Source organism: Sorex fumeus, unplaced genomic scaffold, assembly GCF_029834395.1.
Source record: "Sorex fumeus unplaced genomic scaffold, SorFum_2.1 ptg000009l, whole genome shotgun sequence".
Taxonomy (NCBI): Eukaryota; Metazoa; Chordata; class Mammalia; order Eulipotyphla; family Soricidae; genus Sorex; species Sorex fumeus.
In genome coordinates, this window is record NW_026606066.1 from 8,588,414 (window position 1) to 8,611,732 (window position 23,319).

General features: G+C 36.8%; 1 protein-coding gene across 3 annotated transcripts in view; it reads left to right on the forward strand.

Moving 5' to 3' along the window:
• Nucleotides 1-23,319, forward strand: part of GPD2 (glycerol-3-phosphate dehydrogenase 2) — a 178,900-nt gene that overhangs the window by 141,325 nt on the left and 14,256 nt on the right. For all 3 annotated transcript variants that reach the window (XM_056110173.1, XM_056110172.1, XM_056110174.1), the window contains exons 7-12: nt 818-982; nt 2,000-2,144; nt 8,512-8,705; nt 21,632-21,766; nt 21,987-22,162; nt 22,773-22,904. In XM_056110173.1, the coding sequence (XP_055966148.1) occupies nt 818-982; nt 2,000-2,144; nt 8,512-8,705; nt 21,632-21,766; nt 21,987-22,162; nt 22,773-22,904 (947 nt within the window). The remainder of the gene's footprint in view (nt 1-817; nt 983-1,999; nt 2,145-8,511; nt 8,706-21,631; nt 21,767-21,986; nt 22,163-22,772; nt 22,905-23,319) is intronic.

The following is a 23,319-nucleotide window of genomic DNA, read 5'->3' on the forward strand; positions in this document are numbered from 1 at the left end:
TACATCTAGCCCAGGGTAATTAATTATTCAGGGCACAGAGAACCTGGCCCTTGCAATGTAGAGTGATTCTTCCTGGTCAGCGTTAACTCCACTGGCAATAATAAATAGAAAAAGTCTCTAGTGATGCCAGTATTTTAAAGTGATTAATCATCTTCCCCCCCTTCTCCTCCCCCGTAGTTTTCTTTAACTAGGATTTTTCAGCAATAAATCTTTAACAATACAGGTAGGAATTGTTCTGTAATTAAATTTTGCTCTCCTTAATTTCTTTCCTTTTATGTGCATTTAAAGACAAAGTTACATTTTAAGGAGCTTTGATCAAAATTCAAGCCAAAAAAAAAATCCTTTTATAGAATGCTGAGAGATTCTCAATGGAAGATTAAGCTCCTGGGTTTGAATATTAGAGAGCACATACGCCTAAAAATTGTTAAACAACACCAGTTGTAGTGTCAGAGATTCTGAAGTTTTAAATCGCTTCAGTTTCATGCATACCGGTTGTCTGTACTAGGAGAAGTCTGACATGTACATATGTTCTTGAGCTGAGAGAATAATTGCTTGTTTCTTAACTTTCGGGTAATTGGCAGGAGTTCTGTAGCAGAGGTATATTTTCCACTCTTCATGAGGTACACAGATCAGGTAAATTCCTGGCAGAGAAAGATCATGCATTATATAAATCATGCTCTGTAGAGCTGACCAGCCATCATGTATATTCTGGATGACAGGGACATATGTGACATATCTGTTGTGACACACTTCTGTAGCACCAGTCTGTGGCTCGAGGTGACTCCTGTCTCCCCTCTGATGCTTTTCCCCGCTGCAGGACAACACAACGATGCACGGATGAACCTTGCCATTGCTCTCACTGCTGCCAGGTATGGGGCTGCCACAGCCAATTATTTAGAAGTCGTGAGTTTGCTCAAGAAGAAAGACCCCCGCACCGGGGTGGAGCGTGTGAGCGGCGCACGGTGCAAGGATGTGCTCACAGGTACGCCGTGCCGTGTGGAGGGAGTTCTTTCTTAGAAGCATCTTGTCTTGCTCCGATAATGACTGAATTATAATTTTTTTGTCACTTCTCTTTTATGTAAGTCAAACTTCAGAGTCCTATTAATTATATTCCTTATTGTCAACAATGATTGGCTTAACATGAAAATTTCCCCTTGTGGGACTTGGCAATTTTCCTCTTTTGTGTTCAATAATAATAATACCGATACTAATAAATGCCCACAAAATTCTCACAGCTATGATTGCATTCCGTTTTCTTTATAAAAACATGTTATTAATAAAATTAAATAACTGTGCAAGTTTCAAAGTATCATTTAGATGACATAGGCAAGTGCATTTGCAGGTCATTAAAGTCAATCATTTTAACTTCGGTTAGATTTTTTTCATGCTTGTGCAGGTTCTCTGGTCACCACCGTATAGGCAGAGTTTCAAAATTGCCTCCTTCGTGTGAATAAAACCAACACTGTGGAATGGATCTTCTCATAGCAACAGGGTTGAGACATTTGTTTTGTTTTGTTTTTTTTGCCACACTGGCAGTGCTCAGGAGTTTGCAATGCGCAGGGGTTATTCCTGGCTCTGCACTCAGGAATCACTCCTGGCTGGCTTGGGGCGCTATAAGGGATGCCCAGGATTCAACCCAGGTCACAGGCTACCCTCTGTAGTATCACTCTGGCCACAGTGTTGATACATTTGAGCACTAAGGAAAATGAGGCAGATTACTTGTCCCACTTCCTTCCCAGTGGTCACTTTGATGCCATGTTCTCCTCAGACTTGACAGCTGAAATGAAAAATGTGGCACACTTTGCTTTGATTTGGACTGACGTTTGCCAAATTTACTCAGGTACAAGACAACAGGTATATGCTTTTCAGTAACAGACACCTCATCTCATGTAGTATGCAGTATACTTTGCTTTTGATTAAGTTAATAGATTCATTAATAGTACAAAGCATCAGGGAACAGAGAAATAAATGGAGTAATTGATGCTACTTTCTTTCACAGGGAAGGAATTTGATGTGAGAGCCAAATGTGTTATCAATGCTACGGGACCTTTCACAGATGCCGTCCGCAAAATGGATGATAAGAATGCAGCAGCTATCTGCCAGCCTAGTGCGGGGGTCCATATTGTCATGCCTGGCTACTACAGGTAACGTTTTGCACTGTGGTGGTCATTGGCAGACAGTGCAGGCCAGAAAAATGAGTTTCTATTTGTTTCTTAGCCCATCTTTCTTAATACTAGAAGGCTGAGTTTGCTTTCCAAAACAAGGAAGCATAAGCCAAAGGAACGTTTCCAAAACACATAATAGAATCTAAGATTTGAACACTTTTTAGCTTTTACTACAGTACTTTTTTATAAATGTTAATGATTTGCAATTAATTTTTAAATTTTGTTTAGTGATTTTTGGAGACATAAAAATTATGAAATTTTCAAAAACAAGTTTTTAACAAAGGACATATTTTTATTTAAAACATTTAGAAGTCATTTTGTTAAATACCCAAATGCACTTATGAAGAATTTCAAAATGAAGGATGCTTGGGTATTAGAACTTTTAAAATGTATTTTGAAAAATATTTTAAAACTCATAACAAATCTAAACTATCAGTTTACAAATATTAGTAGGTAGGAATAGAGATGAAAATAAATATTCAAAGCATTTAAGAACAAAAATAAATGAAAAGATTAAAAACAAAGCATAACTAAAAAAACAATTTCCACTGAAGATTCTTTAAGCAAGTGACAGATTTGTACATAATGGTGCTTCTAAACTTTCCTATTTTAGTGTAAATTTGGAAAAAAATTAATTTTTTTTTTGCGTCATATCAAGTGGTTCATAGGGCTTATTCCTTGCTCTGTGCTCAGAGATAACTTTTGATACTGAGGGGGCCATTATACAGTGCTGGGATTCAAACTGGCTTCAGCAGCACTCAAGGAAAGTGCCTTACCTCTGTACCATCTCTCCAGCTTCTATATTTAAAATGTTTAATAATTAAAAAGAACCACTTAAGGACTGGAGTGGTAGTACAGTGGGTGGAGTACTTACCTTGCTCACGGATGGGTTTGATCCCGGACATGCATATGGTTTCTAATGACTTCCAGGAGTAATCCCTGAGTTCAGAGCCAGGAGTAACCCCTGAGCACCGCTGAGCATGACCCTAAAAACCAAAGAAACAAACATAAAAGAGAGAAGTAAATTTATCTCAATATTTGCTTACTGGTTAAGGTAAAGGCCCTCCCGTTGATCGTCGATTTGCTTACTAAAAAAGAAGTTATCAAAAAAAGTTCAGTCATAAATAATCCATTTATTTTGTGTTGGATTTAAAGTAAAGAGAGATGGTACAGGGATCAAGGTGTCTTACATATGACCAACTCTGTTTCTATTCCCAGTAGTACATGGTCTCCTGTAAACCACTGAATGTGGTTCTGGAGGCCCCTGGCCACTGCCTGCATGGCTTGGTCAGCCCTTGCAATATCACATAATCACTTGGAGGGTCCCCAGTGTCTTCTGAGTACCACTTAGGAGCCCCCAACCCTGCCAAAAGATAAATAAGCAACAATAAGCCAGATTATCTAGATTTTTATGTTTGAGAATATTTTTTTCTTGAGTTGTGGGTGTTATTCCTTTTGTTTCAACATCTTTTAAAATAGACTACAGATGTAATACCTACGTAGTAAGCAAACTCATCTTCATCATTACATTTGTCTAGAACTTACACATTCAGCATTTTCTTTTATGTATTTTGTTTGTCTTTCCTTCACTATTATCTCATGTCAAAGAACACTTAGTATCCCTGTCACGGTCATGGTCCTCCCATTGTTCATTGATTTGCTTGAGCGGGCCCAGTAACGTCTCCATTGTGAGACTTGTTACTGTGTTTGGCATATCCAATATGTCATGGGTACCTTGCCAGGCCCTGCCGTGCGGGCAAGATACTCTTTGTAGCTTGCCGGGCTCTCCGAGAGGGGCGGAGGAATCGAACTTGGGTCGGCGATGTTGGCCGCTTGTAAGGCAAAGGCCCTACAGCTGTGCTATCGCTCCAGCCCTAGTATCCCTAGTTGGTTTTTTCCCCCCAGTTTCACCACTTGGTAATGTTATTTGGGACACACCATTTAATTCTGTGACTTTTAATTATCCCATAGAAATGGGAAGACATTCTACTCTTTCAGGAGTTTATAGAGACAGTACAGAAAGTTAATACCTGGTATCACAAGGGTTTGTTCTTTGAATTACCTTTTTACAATTCTGTAAATTTGGCTAATTACTCCCTTCTGCTTTTAGTTCTTTATTATTATGATAGTATCTAATTTATATAAATTTTGACAATGAACCATTGCTTTTTTTTTTTATTTGCTTTGTTGACTACTATTGCACCAGCATCTGGGACAAAATTCTAGCAACCAGTAGATATTTTTTTAATATAAAAACTACAAACTTTATTGTGTTTACTTGCCTAATTTGAGACTATTGATGTTTTTATTTACTTTTAAATTTATTATTGTTTTAAATTTTTTATTGAATCACAATGAGATACAATTACAAAGTTGTTCATGATTTGGGTTTCAGTTATGCAGTGTTCCAACACACATCCCTTCATCAGGGTACATTTCCCACCACCAATGTCTCCAGTTTCCCTCACTCCACCTGTTGTCTCTGTATCAGGGACTTTTCTTCTCTCTCTCTCTCTCTCTCTCTCTCTCTCTTTCTCTCTCTCATTTTGGGCATTTACTGAAAGGTTATCATGTAAATTCCTTTACCTTCTTCTGTTGATGTTTTTAAATTAAAAACTTTAACATAACACCTTTAAAGGATATTTTTAATATATAGAAGTTAAACTAGGAAAACAAGGGTCAAATAAAGCGAGTTCAGTGGACTGAGCATGTGTTTTTTGTTCAGGAGACCCAGAGGTGCAGTATATATTGCGCTTTTTTTGAGTTTCTTTATACGTGATAACACCAACTACCATTTTGCATGCAGAATGTTTTGGTGCCATGATACAGCTTTCTTTTTCTAAAAAAAATGCAATAAAATAATTTTTCTTTTAAGATACTTTTCTGTTTACATTAAAACATAGGTAAATAGGTAAATCTTGAATTTTCATCAGAGTTAAACGGATAGATGCTATACACAAGCAACAGTAATTGCAAATAACTGAAAGATAGTAACCTAGTTGTCATCTTCTTTTGTCCCACAGATACTTTTTACTATCGACAAGAAGTCAATATTTTTTTCTATAATGTTATGTGTGCTTATTGTTAGCTCCAAGAGTGATTGTTAAGCAGTTAACTATAAATTGATTTCAGTTTAAGTGAGGGTCTTCCTGAAGGCAAAATGGTCTGCATGAGTAAAACCTTACTAGATTTACTTACTGCCAGTACATATGAAACAATTAAATTTACTTCTTACTAATATTTGTGCTTATTTGGATAAACACAATAAGAGATATTGGTTCTAAAACGTAGTTTTCTGGGCTCTGGGGAGGTGGGGTGGGACAGTGGTTAAAAGCCATATCGGCTTTTACTGTAAACCCTGAACTAAGTCTTCAGACTGGGCTAGCTTTACCTTCCCATGGGGTCCTGTCTTTTAGGTCATTACAGCTTATACCAAGCCTATGCCTTATGATGTCTAGACTGCCCCATATTGATGCCCGAGTTGCTTTGCTGCTTGCCCTGGGTCCATCCAGAGGTCCCTCAGTGGGACCCAGTTTTATGGGGTGGTAGGAAGTACAGCGACTGAAGCCTGAGTCAAGTAATTATGACGGATGCCCAGGAATAAATATATTTCAGAGTAAATTACTCTCAAATATTAAAAGCATAACATTAATGGTCTTTCTATGTTTAAGCAAAGAACATTGCTCTATCATAAAATATGAAAAGGTTATAGGGGAAAGAGAAAAGCAAATAATTCACTACAGATACAAAATCCAGAGTCACTGGAAGGTTTGATTTTATAAGTAACCAAGCCTGTCTTGGAGAATTTAGTACTTAACAGAAGGAGAGGTAATGCACAAAGGAAAGGTTGAAAATAAATTTGGGGGATTAGGAGTTCTTATACTGTACTGTAAACTTAGGAGTAAACTTCTCTGGGAGAAGGAAAAGGAAAAATTCACTGATGAAGCCTGAAGCACTGTACTGTAGGAGCAATAGCACAGTGGTAGGGCGTTTGCCTTGCACGCAGCCAACATGGCCGGCCCGAGTTCGATTCCTCCGCCCCTCTCAGAGAGCCCGACAGGCTACCGAGAGTGTCTCGCCCGCACGGCAGAGCCTGGCAAGCTCCCCGTGACGTATTCGGTATGCCAAACACAGTAACAACAAAGTCTCCAATGGAGACGTTACTGGGCCCTCTCGAGCAAACCGATGATCAACGGGAGGGCCTTTTGCTTGAGCAGGCACCAGTAATGTCTCCATTGTGAGACTTGTTACTGTTTTTGGCATATCGAATATGTCATGGGGAGCTAGCCAGGCTCTGCCATGCGGGCAGCATACTCTGGGTAGCTTGCTAAGCTCTCTGAGAGGGGCGGAGAACCTGCTTCAGCTCTTAGGGTTAATCTCCAGCAGGCAGGGCACAACACACCATTGTTACCCTTAGACTATGCTAAGGGCTTATTTCTGGCCTAGCTCTGTGCTCAGAGATCATTCCAGGCAGGAAATGAGGGAGCCATATGCACTGGCTCACACCGGTATTGGCTACATGCAAAACCTTAACTACTGCACTTTCTCTTCACCCTCTGATACCCACTTTTTTTTTGAGGGGGTCGGGGTGCAGGTCATACCAAGCAGTGCTTAGCACTTACTTCTGGCTTGCACTCAGGAATCATTTCTGATGGGCTGGGGAGACCATAATCTAGTTAATTACTAGATTCTTGAAATATTTTTAAAACACCTTATTACAAATACAAAGGAAAAAAAATACAGCAACAGAGACTAAAAGTACTTGATCCTTGTAATTTAAAAATATATATGAATGAAAATAAAATAATTTTTTTCTACTAACTGAGTCAAAATATATTTGCTGGAGGGTTTAAAAACTTGATATAGTTTTAGCTGAGTCCAAACTCCTGTGTCCTTAAAATACATTCTAAATAGTTATTTATTTTTACAGACCATGTAGACATGGGAAGCATTTCAAAGGTCTATGAGTCTTTTCAAGGAAATATATAGTACTCCTTATGGTTTAAAATAAAGAATATTTATTATCTAAGTTGTTTGAGAATATTTTTCATGAAATATTTTGGTTTGCTTTTGCTTATAAACAGTTGTTGGTCTCTCATCCTTACATGTTTGAATCAACCTAGGTTTAAAAGAATTTTATATATGGAAATGAACATAAAAAGGTTGACCATATGTTCTTCTAAATATGTGGGTACAGGAAGAATTTCTTGTCATCACATAGAATGGTGTTTTCTATTTAAGAAATTACATTCATTAGAATCTGAAAATACATTTACAGAAAATACCTTTAACACTGACTTGTTATGAAAATTTTGTCAAATTGTAACAGTTCTCTCAAGATTTATATTTAAAAAAATGAGATTCACATTCCTCTCAGCCCCTCAACAATTTCTCCAGTTTTTTTGAACCATTAATGAATACAACAGTCTCTAGGGAATTAATTTGTTTCTAGAGACTTGATAACACAATTGACAGGTTTTGTTAGTGTTTACAGTTGTGTATTCTTTCTTTTAAGTGTGACATTAAATGTTTTAGTGAAAACTGCGATTAATATTTTGGAAGATCTTATATACTGTGTTAGAAGTGCATCCTTGAACCTTGAATTAACTGCACAGTATACTAGCATCTTCTGTCTTCTAAAAGATTTTTTTTTTTTGCTAAAATATTCCTCTACTCTTTGACCTTATCTTAGTACATTGTTATTTAGGCAGTAGTAGAAAACAACCCTTTTTTCCATGAAGGTGCTTCTTGCACAACTGAAATAAAGTAAGAAATCTCATATTTGGTGAAGTGGTAGCAGTTCCTGTTAGTGCAAAGGAGCAAAGAACTTTTTGATTACATTTTAGTTTCTGGAAAGTTAGGCTCTTCACTTTTCTCATATACTTCTCAGACCTACTGAAAGATGTGTCAAATGTCAAAAGTCCCAGGAAAATACTTTTCATAGACTTGAGAAAAAGGTTGAAGATGTGTCCTTAATTGACCATCATAGAAAGAAATTATTGATATTTATCCTGTTGGCATTATCTGATGTGAGTGGTCCAAGAGACATTGAAGCCCAGCATTGAAAGAAGTCCACTTTCTTAATAAGCCTTTAATTATTAAAGTGGAGAATATTACTTCTACTGTGCAATATTATTATGATAATACTTTCCATTCCTTCTTGCTATAACAATTCTGTTAGAATTAATTTCTAAATTAAAGCAGAAGCAGCAAAAGTAATAGATCATGTATTTGTTATTTACTTATATTAGAATTGATGAGTAAAATACTCTATCACATATTTATAAAAAAGTTTAAGTTAAAATTTGCTAATTTAAGGAGTATTTAACCCTTTCTCTTTTCTCAGCCCTGAGAGCATGGGACTTCTTGACCCAGCAACCAGTGATGGGCGAGTTATTTTCTTCTTACCCTGGGAAAAGATGACTATAGCTGGAACTACTGACTCTCCCACAGATATTACATCCCATCCTATTCCTTCAGAAGAAGATATCAACTTCATTTTAAATGAAGTACGAAACTACCTGAGTTGTGATGTAGAAGGTAATGTATGCATTCTTTTTTTTTAATGTAGGAGTACTACTATTTATTCAGCCATGATTAGATGATTGAATTGTTGTATGCATTCTTTTAAGCTGCCTTTCTTGTCCTCTTTCTAAACTTTTCCTTTACTCACTGCGTGACTGCTGTGTCTCCGCATGAATCATCTCTATACCTTATCTGCTCTAACTTTTCTGTACTAACTACTTAGAGATTTAGGAGGACTAAATTATAACATGATGGGAAGAAGTGAGCTTTTTATTGTTTAATTTGTACTTTTTTCTTTCTTTAAAAAAATTTGATTTATAATCAGTTTAAATGTAATTTCTGTTTAGCCTCACACCTTTATATGGATGGGTATATGCCTCACCACACTTACCATCAAAGTTTTAGTACCATCCCAGCACCCAAAGACTCTCTTTTAATTTCTCCCATCCCCCTCTTTTTTCCTTCTTTTCTCTGAGTCTAAAAGTTAGTTTTGTTGTGTTTCACCAGTTTGTGTGCTTTATTCATATTCAACACATGAGTAATACCAGCCTCTAATTGTCTTTTACATCTTCACTTATTTCACTTAGTAAAATCACTTTAAGATCTACCCACTTTTTGCCCCCTGTAAGTCATTATTTTTATTTTTTTTAATGATAAAGTTCCACTGGGTATCTATACTGCAACTACTTTATCTGGTTATCTATTGATTGACATTTAGGTTGATTCCATGTTTTGGCTATTATGAACAATGTCCATGGTTCTTTTTTGATAATGAATTCAAGGCTAGAAAACCATGTTTGAGATGTCATACTAATATCTTCACAGTCCAAAATGAGTCATTGGGAGTACCTGATTCATATATATGTATGTATATCCATATATATTATAACTGTAGGAAATAGGGAAATGAGAAGGAAGAGATATATATTTAAATAAGTGTGAGTTGTTAACTACCCGAAGAGTACTGATGATAGATTTGACTAAGAAAAAGAAGTGCTGTTTCTTTAATTGAAACAAAGTTTACCTTTCCTATATTTATTGGGACTTTCTTTTAATCTAAACAAAACAACATTTTATCTAGTGAACATATAATTTCTAAAATAATTTTTAAACTAGTGTGAGATGTTTTCTTCAATATTATCCTTCTGTGTTGTTCCTTACGAGACCCACCATATCTGTTCATCAAGTCTCACAAGATAGAAAAGCATGTGCATGTTTATCTTATCTTTTATTGATCTTTCTTTCCTTCACTGGTCTGATTTTCTTTCCTCAGCCTTCCCTCCCTTTCCCTCCTCCCCTCCCTTCTTTCATTCTTTCTTTCTTGTTTTTGTTTTGAGCTGTTCTCAGGGCTTAGTCCTAGCTCAGGGATTATTCTTGCTCTCCTGCAGGGCTCAAAGGACCCTATAGGTGCTGGTCATCGGCTTAGAAGGCAAGCACCCTACCTACTGGAGTATTGCTCTGGCCTCCAAACTCCAATTTCAATCTATGGGCATTCTGGAATGTCATTTAAGTGCAATGCCTCCAGTATTGTTTTGGTTAAGATCTCTGTTTAGAGCAAGCTTTTTTTTTTTTTTTTTTTTTGCTTTTTGGGTCACACCTGGCGATGCACAGGGGTTACTCCTGGCTCTGCACTCAGGAGTTACTCCTGGTGGTGCTCAGGGGACCATATGGGATGCTGGGAATCGAACCCGGGTCAGCTGCGTGCAAGGCAAATGCCCTACCTGCTGTACTATCTCTCCAGCCCATAGAGCAAGCTTTTTGACGGACTAACCAACTTCATTAGATTAGGTCTCCCTTCCTACCCAGTCTTATCCTTCTATTAGAACTTTTTTTTTTTTTTTTTTTTTTTTTTGCTTTTTGGGTCACACCCAACAATGCGCAGAGGTTACTCCTGGCTGATATACTCAAGAATTACACCTGGCGATGCTCAGGGGACCATATGATATGCTGGGAATCGAACCCAGGTCCGTCATTTGCAAGGCAAACGCCCTACCGGCAGTGCTATTGCTCCAGCCTCCAGAACTCTTCTTTCTAAAACACTATTTTGATGATCACTTGCCTGCATAAAAATAAAAATCTCTTGGATATCTTTTTCATTGAACAGGAAAATTCTGAACAATCTACAATGGGATATAATTCCTTTCACAATGGGTTAATCATTAAGCTTCTACAGTCCTGTGTATTCAATGGTCTAATTTATGTATTAATTTTCAAATCAAGTCATACACTCATTTATTTAGTTTTCAATGAGAGGTAGTGAATTCAGTGTGTCATACATGCAAAGGCAAGTGCTATGGCATTGAAGTACATCCCTGGACCAATGCCATGCACTCTTTTTTTTTTTATTTAAATCTTATTGAATCACCATAAGAAATTTACAAGCTTTCATGTTTGGGTTACAATCACACAATGATCAAACACCCATCCCTCCACTAGTGCACATTCCCCACAACCAATCTCCCCAGTATACCCCTTCCCCATCCTCCCCCCTGCCTCCATGGCAGACAATATTCCCCATACTCTTTCTCTACTTTTGGGCATTATGGTTTGCAATACAGACACTGAAAGGTCATCATGTTTGGTCCATTTCGGCACTCATCTGATTCCCATCCCAACTGATTCCTCTAGCCTTAAACCTTTATGACTTGTTTAAGTTGAAGCCTTGTCTGGGAATCCATTTCTTCTAAACTTCTCATCTTGGAAAAAATACCATTTACACTTCATAAACCATCTTTCCTCTGTACTTCTATAGAATATTATTATAATATATGTACATATATATTATAATCATATTGTACTATAGTATGCTATTATATATATTACACTAAGATGTAGTCTTATTTGGAATTCCTTAAGGGTAATGTGTCTTTGTTACAAAGCTGTTAACTATCTAGTATGTCACTTGTGATTATTTTTAACAGAGCTGAATTAGTAATATATACAACTTTCAGGAGTTTTTTGACTGATATCTGTATCAAAGTAGAAAGTTAAAAAGTTTTACATGTTTGTGTCAGTAATCTTTTATAATGTTGGCTTCAGGAGAAGATCATGGCAGTTTTTTGTCTTAATACTACCCACTGCTATCTATAACTATTCTAAAAGGATTTTCTCCCACAATATGTGACCATATATTTATAAGCAAACAAAACTAGTAACTTTTCTAAAATTTTGGTGATTCTCCTCGGTGCATTGCTTAATTCATAGTATGTTAGTTTTAAATTCTACTTTCAAGTAATGAATATAATTTCATAAGTAGAATTTTTAGACATTTACAGTAATAGAATAAATGTATTATACATGTAATTGAAATCTGTCTGCCTAATATTCTCACTGACATGCACACAAACTCAAACATTGTTATTTAGGAAATAGCCACAATAGTCCAAAAGCTACATTTAAATATTCAAGAGTAAATTATAATTTTAGCTTAATATAATACTTTCTTCTCCTTTTGCAATTCAGGGGAATCTTGAGCTGGTCATGGTGTGTGTGTGTGTGTGTGTGTGTGTGTGTTGTTCTAGGGGACCACACCTGGTGGTACTCAGGGATCATTGCTGGTTGGTTACAGGGCCCCATATGGGGTGCCTTGTAATCGACTCTAGGCTGGCCTTAGGCAAAAAAAGTGCCCTCCCTACTCTACTATTGCTCCAACCCTTGACTATATTCTGATATGTGATTGTTTTTAATGATTCTTACTCCATTTCATTTACTTAGGTATAATATTCAGTACAAGTGGGCTTATAACTGGCCTCTATGAACAGGAAGTTTAGATTGTTGGAGCAAAGAATAAAATTAATCCAAGAGCTGAGAGCGCTATGTTGACAGTTTCCAAATTCTTAAAGTTCAAATGCAGTGAAGATGAGAAATCTAACTGCTTCTATGTGCTGAGCTTGGGTGTGCGGGAAACCAGTATAGGCTTCAAAAGGCCACTGTGCCCAGATTGTAGGTGGGATTTCCACCAGGAAAATAAGCTTTGGGCTATAACAAGAACCAGATCTGGAGCCCCTTGTTTTTATTCTACATTTCAGTAGATAGGAGGTTTTGGTTAGACCTTGTAGGACAACAAAGGTCTTTTCAGTTAATATGACTTGGGGTATTTAGGGGACTGGTGAAATTAACTGGGAGTTGTTTTTTTTTATTATTTATCAATTCTCATATTTGGTAATAGCAGTTGTTGTTATCTAGACATTGTATTGGGCTTTGCTTACGATGGGCTGGAGTTATCTTGAGATTGATTTCTCCAGACAACAAATATCTGGGTGTAAACCATCTGGCTGTATGTGCTGTTGCTACACATATAATTGATTTGTTTATAATAGGTAATACATACTTGCTTGCTTAAATTTATTGAGGGGAGGGGGAAGTGAGAGGAAGCATGTAAGCATGTGTGTGTGTACAATCCTGGTTCTAATTTAGGGACTTCCATATGCAAGGCAAAAGGCTTCTGCTGAATCACACCCCTGGCAACACACTTCATTTTTAAAAAGCACCATTACTTATTTTTTTACTAACAATGATACAACTATTGCTTATATTATCTCTGATTACCCATAACAACATGAAGTGTATTTTCCCACTAAATAGGAGAAATTGAAGCCCAAATGACTCTTAAGTTTTATGCATGTGGCTCATTTGTGCTAGAACCAAGATGGGTGTGAGGTCAATCTAAGCTTCAATACTTGTGCTTTTGAGTATAGCATAGCACTCCTGGTGGATAGGTCTGGATTTTATGGTTTGGTGTTATAATCCACTAGGGAGCGGATTATGTCTCTCAGTTCATTTCATGGAAGCTGCTACACACCTTCAGAATAATAGTAACCTTTGCTCTAGACTTGCCTTGTTTGGATTTGGATGTTAAATCAGAGGTTTCTTATCTTATAACTGATCCCGTGGGCCAACTCGTCTTCTCTGTAGATCTAAAATATAAAAAGGTTGGTATAAATCCTAGAGCAATAGTTTCAAAATGTTTTGTATTAATCAAAGTTGAACTCATCATTTTAAAAGGATTTATTAAATGGCTGAATAAGTAAAATTCTGACAACATTTTCTGAGCCTCCCCAAATGGCTATATCCTTAAGAAAAAAAAAGTGTCAAATCTTAGCACTCCATGCTGTTCACAGCAGCTGCCACGCTTCTGCAAAATGCATTGGAACAATTCTGAAAGCGTTTTGCCTGTTGGGAATAAGACCATGTCTTCTTTTACAATTTAGAAAGCATTCCATTCACAGGCTGTATTTTCTAGATTACTTGTTTGTTCTTTTCTGAAATTGGGTAATTGATAGTTTTCCGGTGTATGTTGGGAGAAGAAGAAAAATAATCTTTTGAAAAATGTATCATTAAGTCAGCTGTGTAGAGGTTAATCAGAAGGATGTGGTGGAGAAACTAAGCTATGACTTAGCTGGATTGAGGGAGACAGAATATTTGCTGAGTGCTTTATCCTTGTAGTTTTTCTGGAGTGTTTCTCTAGGCAGCTTCTCTAGTTGTACACAGGTTTTCACATACGCAATTAGTAGTGTTTATAGATTGCCTGTTATTCAATTAACAACCGAGCTGGCCATATCAACTCACTGCAGACCTGCCTTTTCACTGCCAGAGATTGTACCAGGGTTATCAATTTACACAGGCTTGGATGTCTTCCAGCTGTTTAATTATAGTGTCATGCGCTTTGCTTTTTTTCTAGTTTCATTAGTTTATAAATGTAATATGGTATCTTATTTTTCTGATTAACACTTCATTTCACCAGTTAAACATGTGGTAGGGAAGTATTGATTTCTGACACTATTTCCCCTGTGCTCATTAAAATATTTTCACATGCCTCTTATTATTTTTTTGAAGTGGCAAACATGAGAAAAAAACACCCCAAAATTGTATGCCTTAAATAACCATTGGGAAATAAAACCACATGTTTAACTCTTGTTGCTACATCATTTCTTGCAAGCTTTGCTTTCTATTTAAAAAAGTAAGAAAATCACATCATGAGGCCAGAGTAATAGTGCAGCGAGTAAGGCACATGCAGCCGGCCTGGTTCAATCCTCGGTATCCCTTATGGTCCCTCAAGCACTACCAAGAGTAATTCCTGAGTGCAGAACCAGGTGTAACCCCCAAACAAACAAACAAACAAAAAAAATCACTGTTTCTGCCAAATTTCTTAGAATGAAGATATTGATAGTAATTTGAAATAATCACATAAGCACTTAGATTTTCAACCAGCTGTGGAAAATTGTTTGGTGAATTATTTATATTTTGCTCTTTGCCTATTATGTGATACTACTGAGTTGGAGTGATAGCGCAGCTGGTAGGGCGTTTGCCTTGCACATAGCCGACCCGAATTTGATTCCTCCACCCCTCTCAGAGAACCCGGCAAGCTACCAAGAGTATCTCGCCTGCACAACGAAGCCCGGCAAGCTATCCGTGACGTATTCGATATACCAGACACAGTAACAACAAGTCTCACAATGGAGACGTTACTGGGCCCACTCAAGCAAATTTATGAACAACGGGAGGATGCTAAGTGCTACAGTGCTACTAATGAGTTACTTGGTGGGATATAGGAAAAATGATTCTTAAGCATAGTGGTAGAGGACTATTATTTTCTCACTAACCTTCTGTAAGTATTGCCTGATATTTTAATAAATCTGGAGGTACTCATGATTTTTTTTTTAATTTCCTAACATCTGGGAAATTAGTCATTTCAGTGAATGGCAGTGGGGGAGCTACATGGAGGGGAGTTAGCTCAAGTGGTGGAACACTTGCCCAGCATGTGCAAAGTCCAGAGTTAGCCATCAGCACTACATACTCCCTCAGCCCTGTGGGGCATAGCTCCTGTGCTCTCTCAGTAGAACTCTCAAACCCACACTGCTGGACTGAGAATCATCTGGTCTTCCCCCAGCACTGCCCCTAGAAAAAAATTAACTTATTGCCATCTGTGTAAGTTGGGCTAATCACTTTGGTAAGTGATGTTTAATGACAATTTTTTTCAACTTAAAAGGTATTGTGGTTTCCTGTCATTGAGTTTCATTTCACACACTGATATTATTTCTGCAATATGTATTAATTAAACCGCATCCCAATGCAATGTAAGCCACTGGTGGTACGCACTAGTGTTAAAGCAGTATTTTTGAACACTGATATTCATCACTTAAATATATAATCATAATAAATCTTACATAAATCTTAGCATAGTGATGTAGAATCTCAAATATTTTTGCCTTTGTCTTTGTGATGTCTGCTCTTGTTGTTTAATTATAAAGTTGAGAGAATGTTTAATATCCCACACAATATTTTTATGTACCCTTGTATCTGATGCACACTATTTGGTGGGTACTGAGAAATATTAGAGTTGACTTACTGAAGACTTTCAACATAGTCAGAAAGATAAAACAATATTTATCGTGTTTATTCTCCTGGCATTTTTCCTCCAGAAAAATCAAGATGAATCTTTGAGTTCTGAAGTTTAAAAGACTTGAGTTGAGTTGTTTTCTTCATATGTTGTACTATGGAGTATCAGTTAAGGTGATCTTTATTACTCACTCTTGACCACAACCTGAATGACAAAATCCAATACGTTTCATTTCTTTGAATTCATGGGACCAGAAGAAAAAGAGGCTATTTTGAAAAGATACGTATGGAACATGCTATGGCAGTAAAATATTTAGGTGAGGGGGAGGCTTGCTATTACAACCAAGTATAATACCATGAACAAAGGAGGTGTAGTGGAATTTCACTTAAAGAATGCTTCACTAGAGATAGGGGCAATGGCAATAACCAGATTGAGGATTTTCTGAAACAAGCCTGAGATTATTGAGGATATTTTGCTTCTTGTGTAATAGCGTCATCCTAGGCATGTGCCTATTGTGTGACTATATCAATTTAAGGTTAAATTGAAAGGAAATTAGGAATTTAGTTCCAACATGCAAGGACAGTAGAGGCAAGGGCCAGGAAGATTGCTCCATAGTTGGAAGCCTGCCTCATGAGCTTGGAGAGAACGCAGCTGGGATAGAGAAGGGATTATTAACTCAGTAATGGTTGAAGTATCGCTCAGAGTGGGAGATGTGTGCTGAAAGTGATAAAGGACTAAACATTTAGTTTCTGTATTGCAAACACTAATTCTCAAAAGTAGAGAGTAAGAAGGAGGTTTTTTGCCATAGAGGCAGAGGGTGGGGTGGGAATGGTGAGAGGCATACTGGGAACGTTGGTGGTGGAAAATGCACGGTGGTGAAGGAATGAGTGTTCGATCATTGTATGACTGAAATTCAATCATGAAAGCTTTGTAACTGTATCTCATGGTGATTCAATTAAAAAAGAAATTCAGTTCCTCGCTTATATGAACCATTTCAAATATAGCTAGTAATTAGTAAACTGGTGAAGATAGAGATTATTTCTGTCACCACAGAAAAATCATTGAAATGGTGCTATTACATAGACTAGAAGGTGTTAGAAATGATTAATAGACACTTAATTCATATATTTTATCTTGTAAAAGAAGAACCCCAGATATAAGAAGACTCAAGGGGCTTTATTTAACAATCCACTAATGCCTAAGGTATATTTTCTCCTTTACCCTTCCTCCACTTCCTGATAAGGGATTTTAATTTTATTGTTATTAAATGTAGTTTTTTAAAATTCTTTTTAAAGTATTTTTACAGTGGCAGCGACTTAACTCAATACATGTAGGGTATGAACTCTACCAGGGAATCACATCATAATTATATTTAAAAAAATAAACCTATCATTCATCAAACATAATTCTCAGACTATAAAAGCTAAATGCTAAGGTGACAAATAAAATAAAGTTCCAACCGTAATATGAATTTTTCTTGGTAGTATTTTTTCTTTTTCTGAGTATTTCATGAGTAAAAATTAAAAATGGTATCAATATTAATGTTTTACTTAATAGTCCCCTGTGATTGAAAAATGCAGATGTTTTATTTCAGTCATTTTTTAAAAAAGTTTCTGTTACACATGTAGACCAAAGCCACAAAGATGATTGCATATACTTCAGTTACTTTAAAAGGTACTTGTCCACAAAATAATCTCATTTATTTATTTATTTTTGGTTTTGGGCCACACTCAGCAATGCTTGGGGTTTACTCCTGGCTCTGCACTCAGGGATCACTCTTAGTAGGCTTGGGGAACCATATGGGTGCCAGGGAATGAACCTGGCAGAATAGCATCCTGTCTGCTGTGCTATCTCTCTGGCCCTCCCATCAAATTATTTAAAACCCCATCAGAAGACTTTAATCAAGCATTTTAAACAAATCACTGGCCAGCAACCTAAGGAATTTTACTGACACACTCTTCAGATTTTGTGTTGACCACAATGACGTTCTAAGTGGTTGCCTAAGTTTTATTTTTGACTCAGAGGGCAACTTGAACTCTAATGGAAAATAGTGGTAATTTCCTAGTTAGACTTTTTATAGATATTAAAACATTGCATTATTTATACTGCGGTTATGCAGGACTTTCCTGGAATAAGTGAAGCAAGAATTAACCTCCTATTTGATGGAAACATTCAGGATTAAACCTGTTTATGAGAATGTCGGCATCAGTGGGGCATTCCATCTAGGAATGAAAACCTGGTATTGAGATTCCTTTTTGTTTCCTAGTGAATAATGTTGAAAACCATAGACATTCTTTTGTTTCAGTTACGGTGTTGGGATATGGTTTGATTCAAGGGTCTTGAAGAGGTAGATGGTACTTTTTTCATATTATAGTTGTGTTAAGAACCTATGTTTAAATCTGCCAAATTTATGTCGAATTTGTCTTTACCAGAAATTCTTTTACCTTTCATTTGAGATAAAACGTTATCTGTCATTCAACATAACTTATTTTGGTGTATTTTCCCCTGTATTAGTTTAGGTAGTATTTTTTGTTTGGTTGTTTGTTTTAAGTTGTGTAGTATAGGTTTTTGCTTTGCTTTGTTTCCCCCTTATTATTGCAAGGAGTGTTTTTAACTCTTCACACAGTTTGATAGCTGTATACCAAAATTACTTTGCATTTTTAGAATATTCGCCATATGAGGATTTGTAACTAAGGAGTAAATTAGATCTGAAATTTATGTTGTCCTCTGCTCACAAAACTACTCTCTGAATGAACTGTTTTACTAAGACCTCAGCAGAGTATGGGCCCAATAGGAGTACTGATAGTCTGTATTATATGTGAAATGTTTTCTTAACTTTTTCATACTTTGACACTTATTATTTCCCCCTTTGTCTCAATTGTTTTAAATCAGAGTTAAATTTATCACCATGACCCTTTAGAGAATTCAGTCATGTGGCATTAGCTGCATTCATATTTTTGTTTAACCACTACCACTATCCATCCCTCAAACTTCTTCATCTTCCCCAGCTGAAACTCAGTACCCACTGAACAGAAACTCCTCATTTCTCCTCTTCTCCTACTTCTTGGTGACCACCTTTTTTTATTTTCTGTCTATGATTTTAATAACTGTACTTTATACAAGTAGAATAGTCTGATTTGACTTTTTTTGACTGATTATTTCAATAGTGTAATGTCTTCTAGATTCATCTTCATTAATCGCCTGTGACAGGATTTTCTTTTTTAAGCTGAGTAATGTCTAAATGCTTAAATTACATTTACATTCTTTATTATAAATAATACTGCTATGAAAAATAGGTAGGGCTGGAGCGAGAGCACAGCAGGTAGGGTGTTTGCCTTGCACGCGGCCAACCCGGGTTCAATTTCTCTGTCCCTCTCGGAGAGCCTGGCAAGCTACTGAGAGTATCCTGTCTACGTAGCAGAGCCAGGAAGCTCCCCCGTGGTGTATTTGATATGTCAAAAATAGTAATAACAACTCTCATAATGGAGACGTTACTGGTGCCAGCTCAAGCAAATCGATCAACAAAGGGAGGACAGTGCAGTGCTATGAAAAACATGTACAAGTTTTTTTTCTTTAAGAATAGTTTCTAGACGATGTACTAATCTTTAATTTTTTTGAAAACTCTCATTAAGTTATTCACAGTGACTGCATTATTTTATCTTCTCTTCAATGTGCAAACAATGTGCAAAGGTTTTGATTTCTTCAAATTTCTCTAAATACTTGTTTGCATATAGTTTTTCATTTTCTCTTTGCTTAATTTTTCTCTTTTAATTTTTAATTTTCTCTTTTAATTTTTAATTTAATTTTTAATTCTTATTTTTAATTCTTTTAATTTTTAATTCTTTTCTCTTTTAATTTTTCTCTTTGCTTAATATTCATTCTAATGAATTGAACTTTTATTTCATTGTGTTTTTTATTTTCACTTCTTTTTTTAGAGACCCTGGGCTTTTGTAGCGGGGTGTGGGGGGCAGGGTGTAGTTGGTCACATCTGGCAGTGCTCAGGAGTTACTCCTGTCTCTGCACTCAGGAATTATTCCTGGCAGTGTTTAGGGGACCATGTGGGATGAGGATATTGAATCTGGGTCAGCCACATTTAAGCAAATGCCCTACCCACTGTACTTTCTCTCTAACCCCAAGGGATTCTTTTCTATGTGCTTATAGGTCAATTTGTATGTCTTTGGAGAAATATCTTCTCATATTCTTTATCCACTTTTCTAAGCAGGTTTGTCCTTTTTACTATTGGATTTAGGGATTTATTGTATATTCTGAATATAAATTTATTATATATGTGACTTGGAAATATTTTTTCATGTAGCATAGATTACCTTTTCATTCTGAGATCATGTCCTTTCCAAAAACTTTTGGTGCGTATGCAATAAACTATTGGTTTATACAATGTAAGTGATGACTTTTCCTTATATTTTCATGCAATTTTTATTTGTTTGTTTATTTAGGTTTTACATATATTTTTTTGATCCAGTTGAAGTTTTTTGTTTTTTAACTTTTGTTTTGGGTTTTGGACCTCACCAGCTGTTGTGCTAAGTGTGGGGATAGAAAGCTTATTCCAGAATGGAGGTCGCGGGGTTGGAGCAATAGCACAGTGGGTAGGGCGTTTGCCTTGCATGCAGACGACCTGGGTTCGAATCCCAGCATCCCATATGGTCCCCTGAGCACCGCCAGGAGTAATTCCTCAGTGAAGAGCTAGGAATAACCCCTGAGCATCACCGGGTGTGACCCAAAAAAGCAGAATGGAGGTCGCTTGCTGTGATGCTCTGGTTAGAATCCAGCCTGACACTTCTGCATGCAAAGCATGTTCTCCAGCCTGCTGAGATATTTCTCTGGCCCTGGTATATTTATATATGTGGCTTAAGTTAAGGGCTCACCTTAATTCTTTCACATGTGAATTTCTAATTTTTCATTGCCTTGATATATATTATATTCACTCTTCCACCAACATGGGTATTGGAGGAGAGTTAGATAGACAAGGAGTTTATATATAGTGGTTGAAGCAGAATTGCTCCTCTCTGTTTTCTAAGGTTGAAATAACTGTTTTACCAACGTGCACCTGAACCAAGCAATCATTGACCTCCCACTATTGGATTGGGGCAAATGGTTGCCTCATTGGTCTAGAAAGTGCAGAGGAAAAGAGTTAACTCATTCTTAGAGCTGACGTGGATGAAGAAGAGTTGAGTTTGAAAGCTTTTCCCATAGGTCTTGGCCTATCTCTTATGTTAGACTGAATTTTAACTTCTCAACCTTTTTGAGGTTATCATTAAGTACTCCAGATTGTTCCAGCCAAGGGCTGCTGAAATTTGTTCGATTGGTTTCCTTTTTGGAAACCAGTTGGTCCCAGTGTCAGTGATTTTCAAGTGTTTTGTTTTTATTTTGGAGGTTATCTTTGTAATAATGGATAGTTTTAGGTTTTATTTTTTTCCTTGTACTTACTCTTTTGGTGTTTATATTCCAGATTTTTTCCCTCCCTTTAATGCACATACTTATGTACTCCTTCTATCACATTCTTACTGGCCTCATAACTATTTCATTGTTTTTTCTTGAAATGTCATTGATGGATTCTCTTAACCCCTTTTATGATTCTTTCCAGTAAGAAGAGGGGACGTCTTGGCAGCATGGAGTGGTATTCGTCCCCTTGTCACAGACCCCAAGTCTGCAGATACTCAGTCTATCTCCCGGAATCATATTGTGGATATCAGTGAGAGTGGCCTCATTACTATAGCAGGTGGGGACTACTTAGCCTTGCTGTTTGGTAGGCTGTAAATAGGAGTTAAAATTTCACTGGAAACAAACAGTGCTGATGAACAGGAATATTTTTATAATTCGTAGTCTTACACATTACTTTACCGTATTTTTTATAAAAGGGAACTTTGTTATAAATGAGTTGATAACGTGTCCGGTTGTAAAAAGATAGCATAGTTAGTAAATCATTAACTTATTTGTAGGTGGAAAGTGGACGACATATCGGTCGATGGCAGAAGATACAATCAATGCTGCTATCAAGGCTCACAATTTGAAAGCAGGACCAAGTAGAACAGTTGGACTTTTCCTTCAAGGGGGTAAAGATTGGAGCCCAACACTCTTTATTAGGCTTGTGCAGGATTATGGACTTGAAAGTGAGGTGGGTATGCATTGCCACATCATTTTACTTTTTTACTGAATCTCAGTAATGCTCATCACACAATTGGTAACCATGTGACCTCCCATATTTAGAGAATCCTTTTGCTATGTTTGTTACTTTCTATGTATTATCAAAGTCAGTTATTAAACAAAAATGATAATATACTGATAATTAAGTTGCCTGCAAAGCAATATGAACCTTAATTTCCATTTTAAAATTTTATTGTTTGATTTGTTTCCAGCAGACAGGGCATTCCCAATTCTTTTTACCTCAGGCATAAAGAAAGTTGTTCTTCAGAGTGATAGCAAGAGCAGCATGAAGCTGAAGTTTCATCAGTCATTGATGCAGTGATACAGTAGAGTTAGTGCTGGCCTAAGCATTCAGAACTCAAGTGGTTTCCTCTCAGAAAGTAAAAAATCTAATTCTCTCTTATAAGAGTTAGTTACAGACTGTAACCAAAAAAAAAAAAAATCAATAAGATAAGCACATTTCTTTTCTTTTCTTTTATTTTTCTTTTCTTTTCTTTTTTTTTTGGTGTGGGAAGGTGGGATGCAGGCACTGTTTCGAGAAGTTGTTGATATTTCTGACTAATGCAGTTTTATTTTCTTAGGTGGCACAGCATCTTGCCACCACCTATGGTGACAGGGCTTTTGAGGTGGCAAAAATGGCAAGTGTGACTGGGAAAAGGTGGCCGGTTGTTGGAGTACGTCTTGTGTCAGAATTTCCCTACATTGAAGCTGAGGTATGTGAATGGCCTTTCACATATTTGGAAATATCCTGTTTACCTTGAAATACTTGTTCATTTTCCATCTTCTTTAAAAATTACAGGGGGCTGGAGTGAGAGTAGAGCAGGTATGACATCTGCCTTACATGAGGCTGATCCAGGTTCAATCCCAACACCCCTTACAGTTCCCTAAACTATTGCCAGGAGTGATCCCTGAGTGTGAAGCCAGTAGTAAACCCTGAAAACTTCTGGGTGTGGCTCCAAAACAGAAACTAAGCTCAAATGAAAAATTACAGACCACTGGAGTCAGAGATATAGTACAGTGAGTGGGGTGCTTGACCTGCATGCAAATAACATGGGTTTGATCCCCAGCACCTCATGCAGTTATTCAAATGTATGTCACTTATGTACTGCATGATGATGTCATTTTATT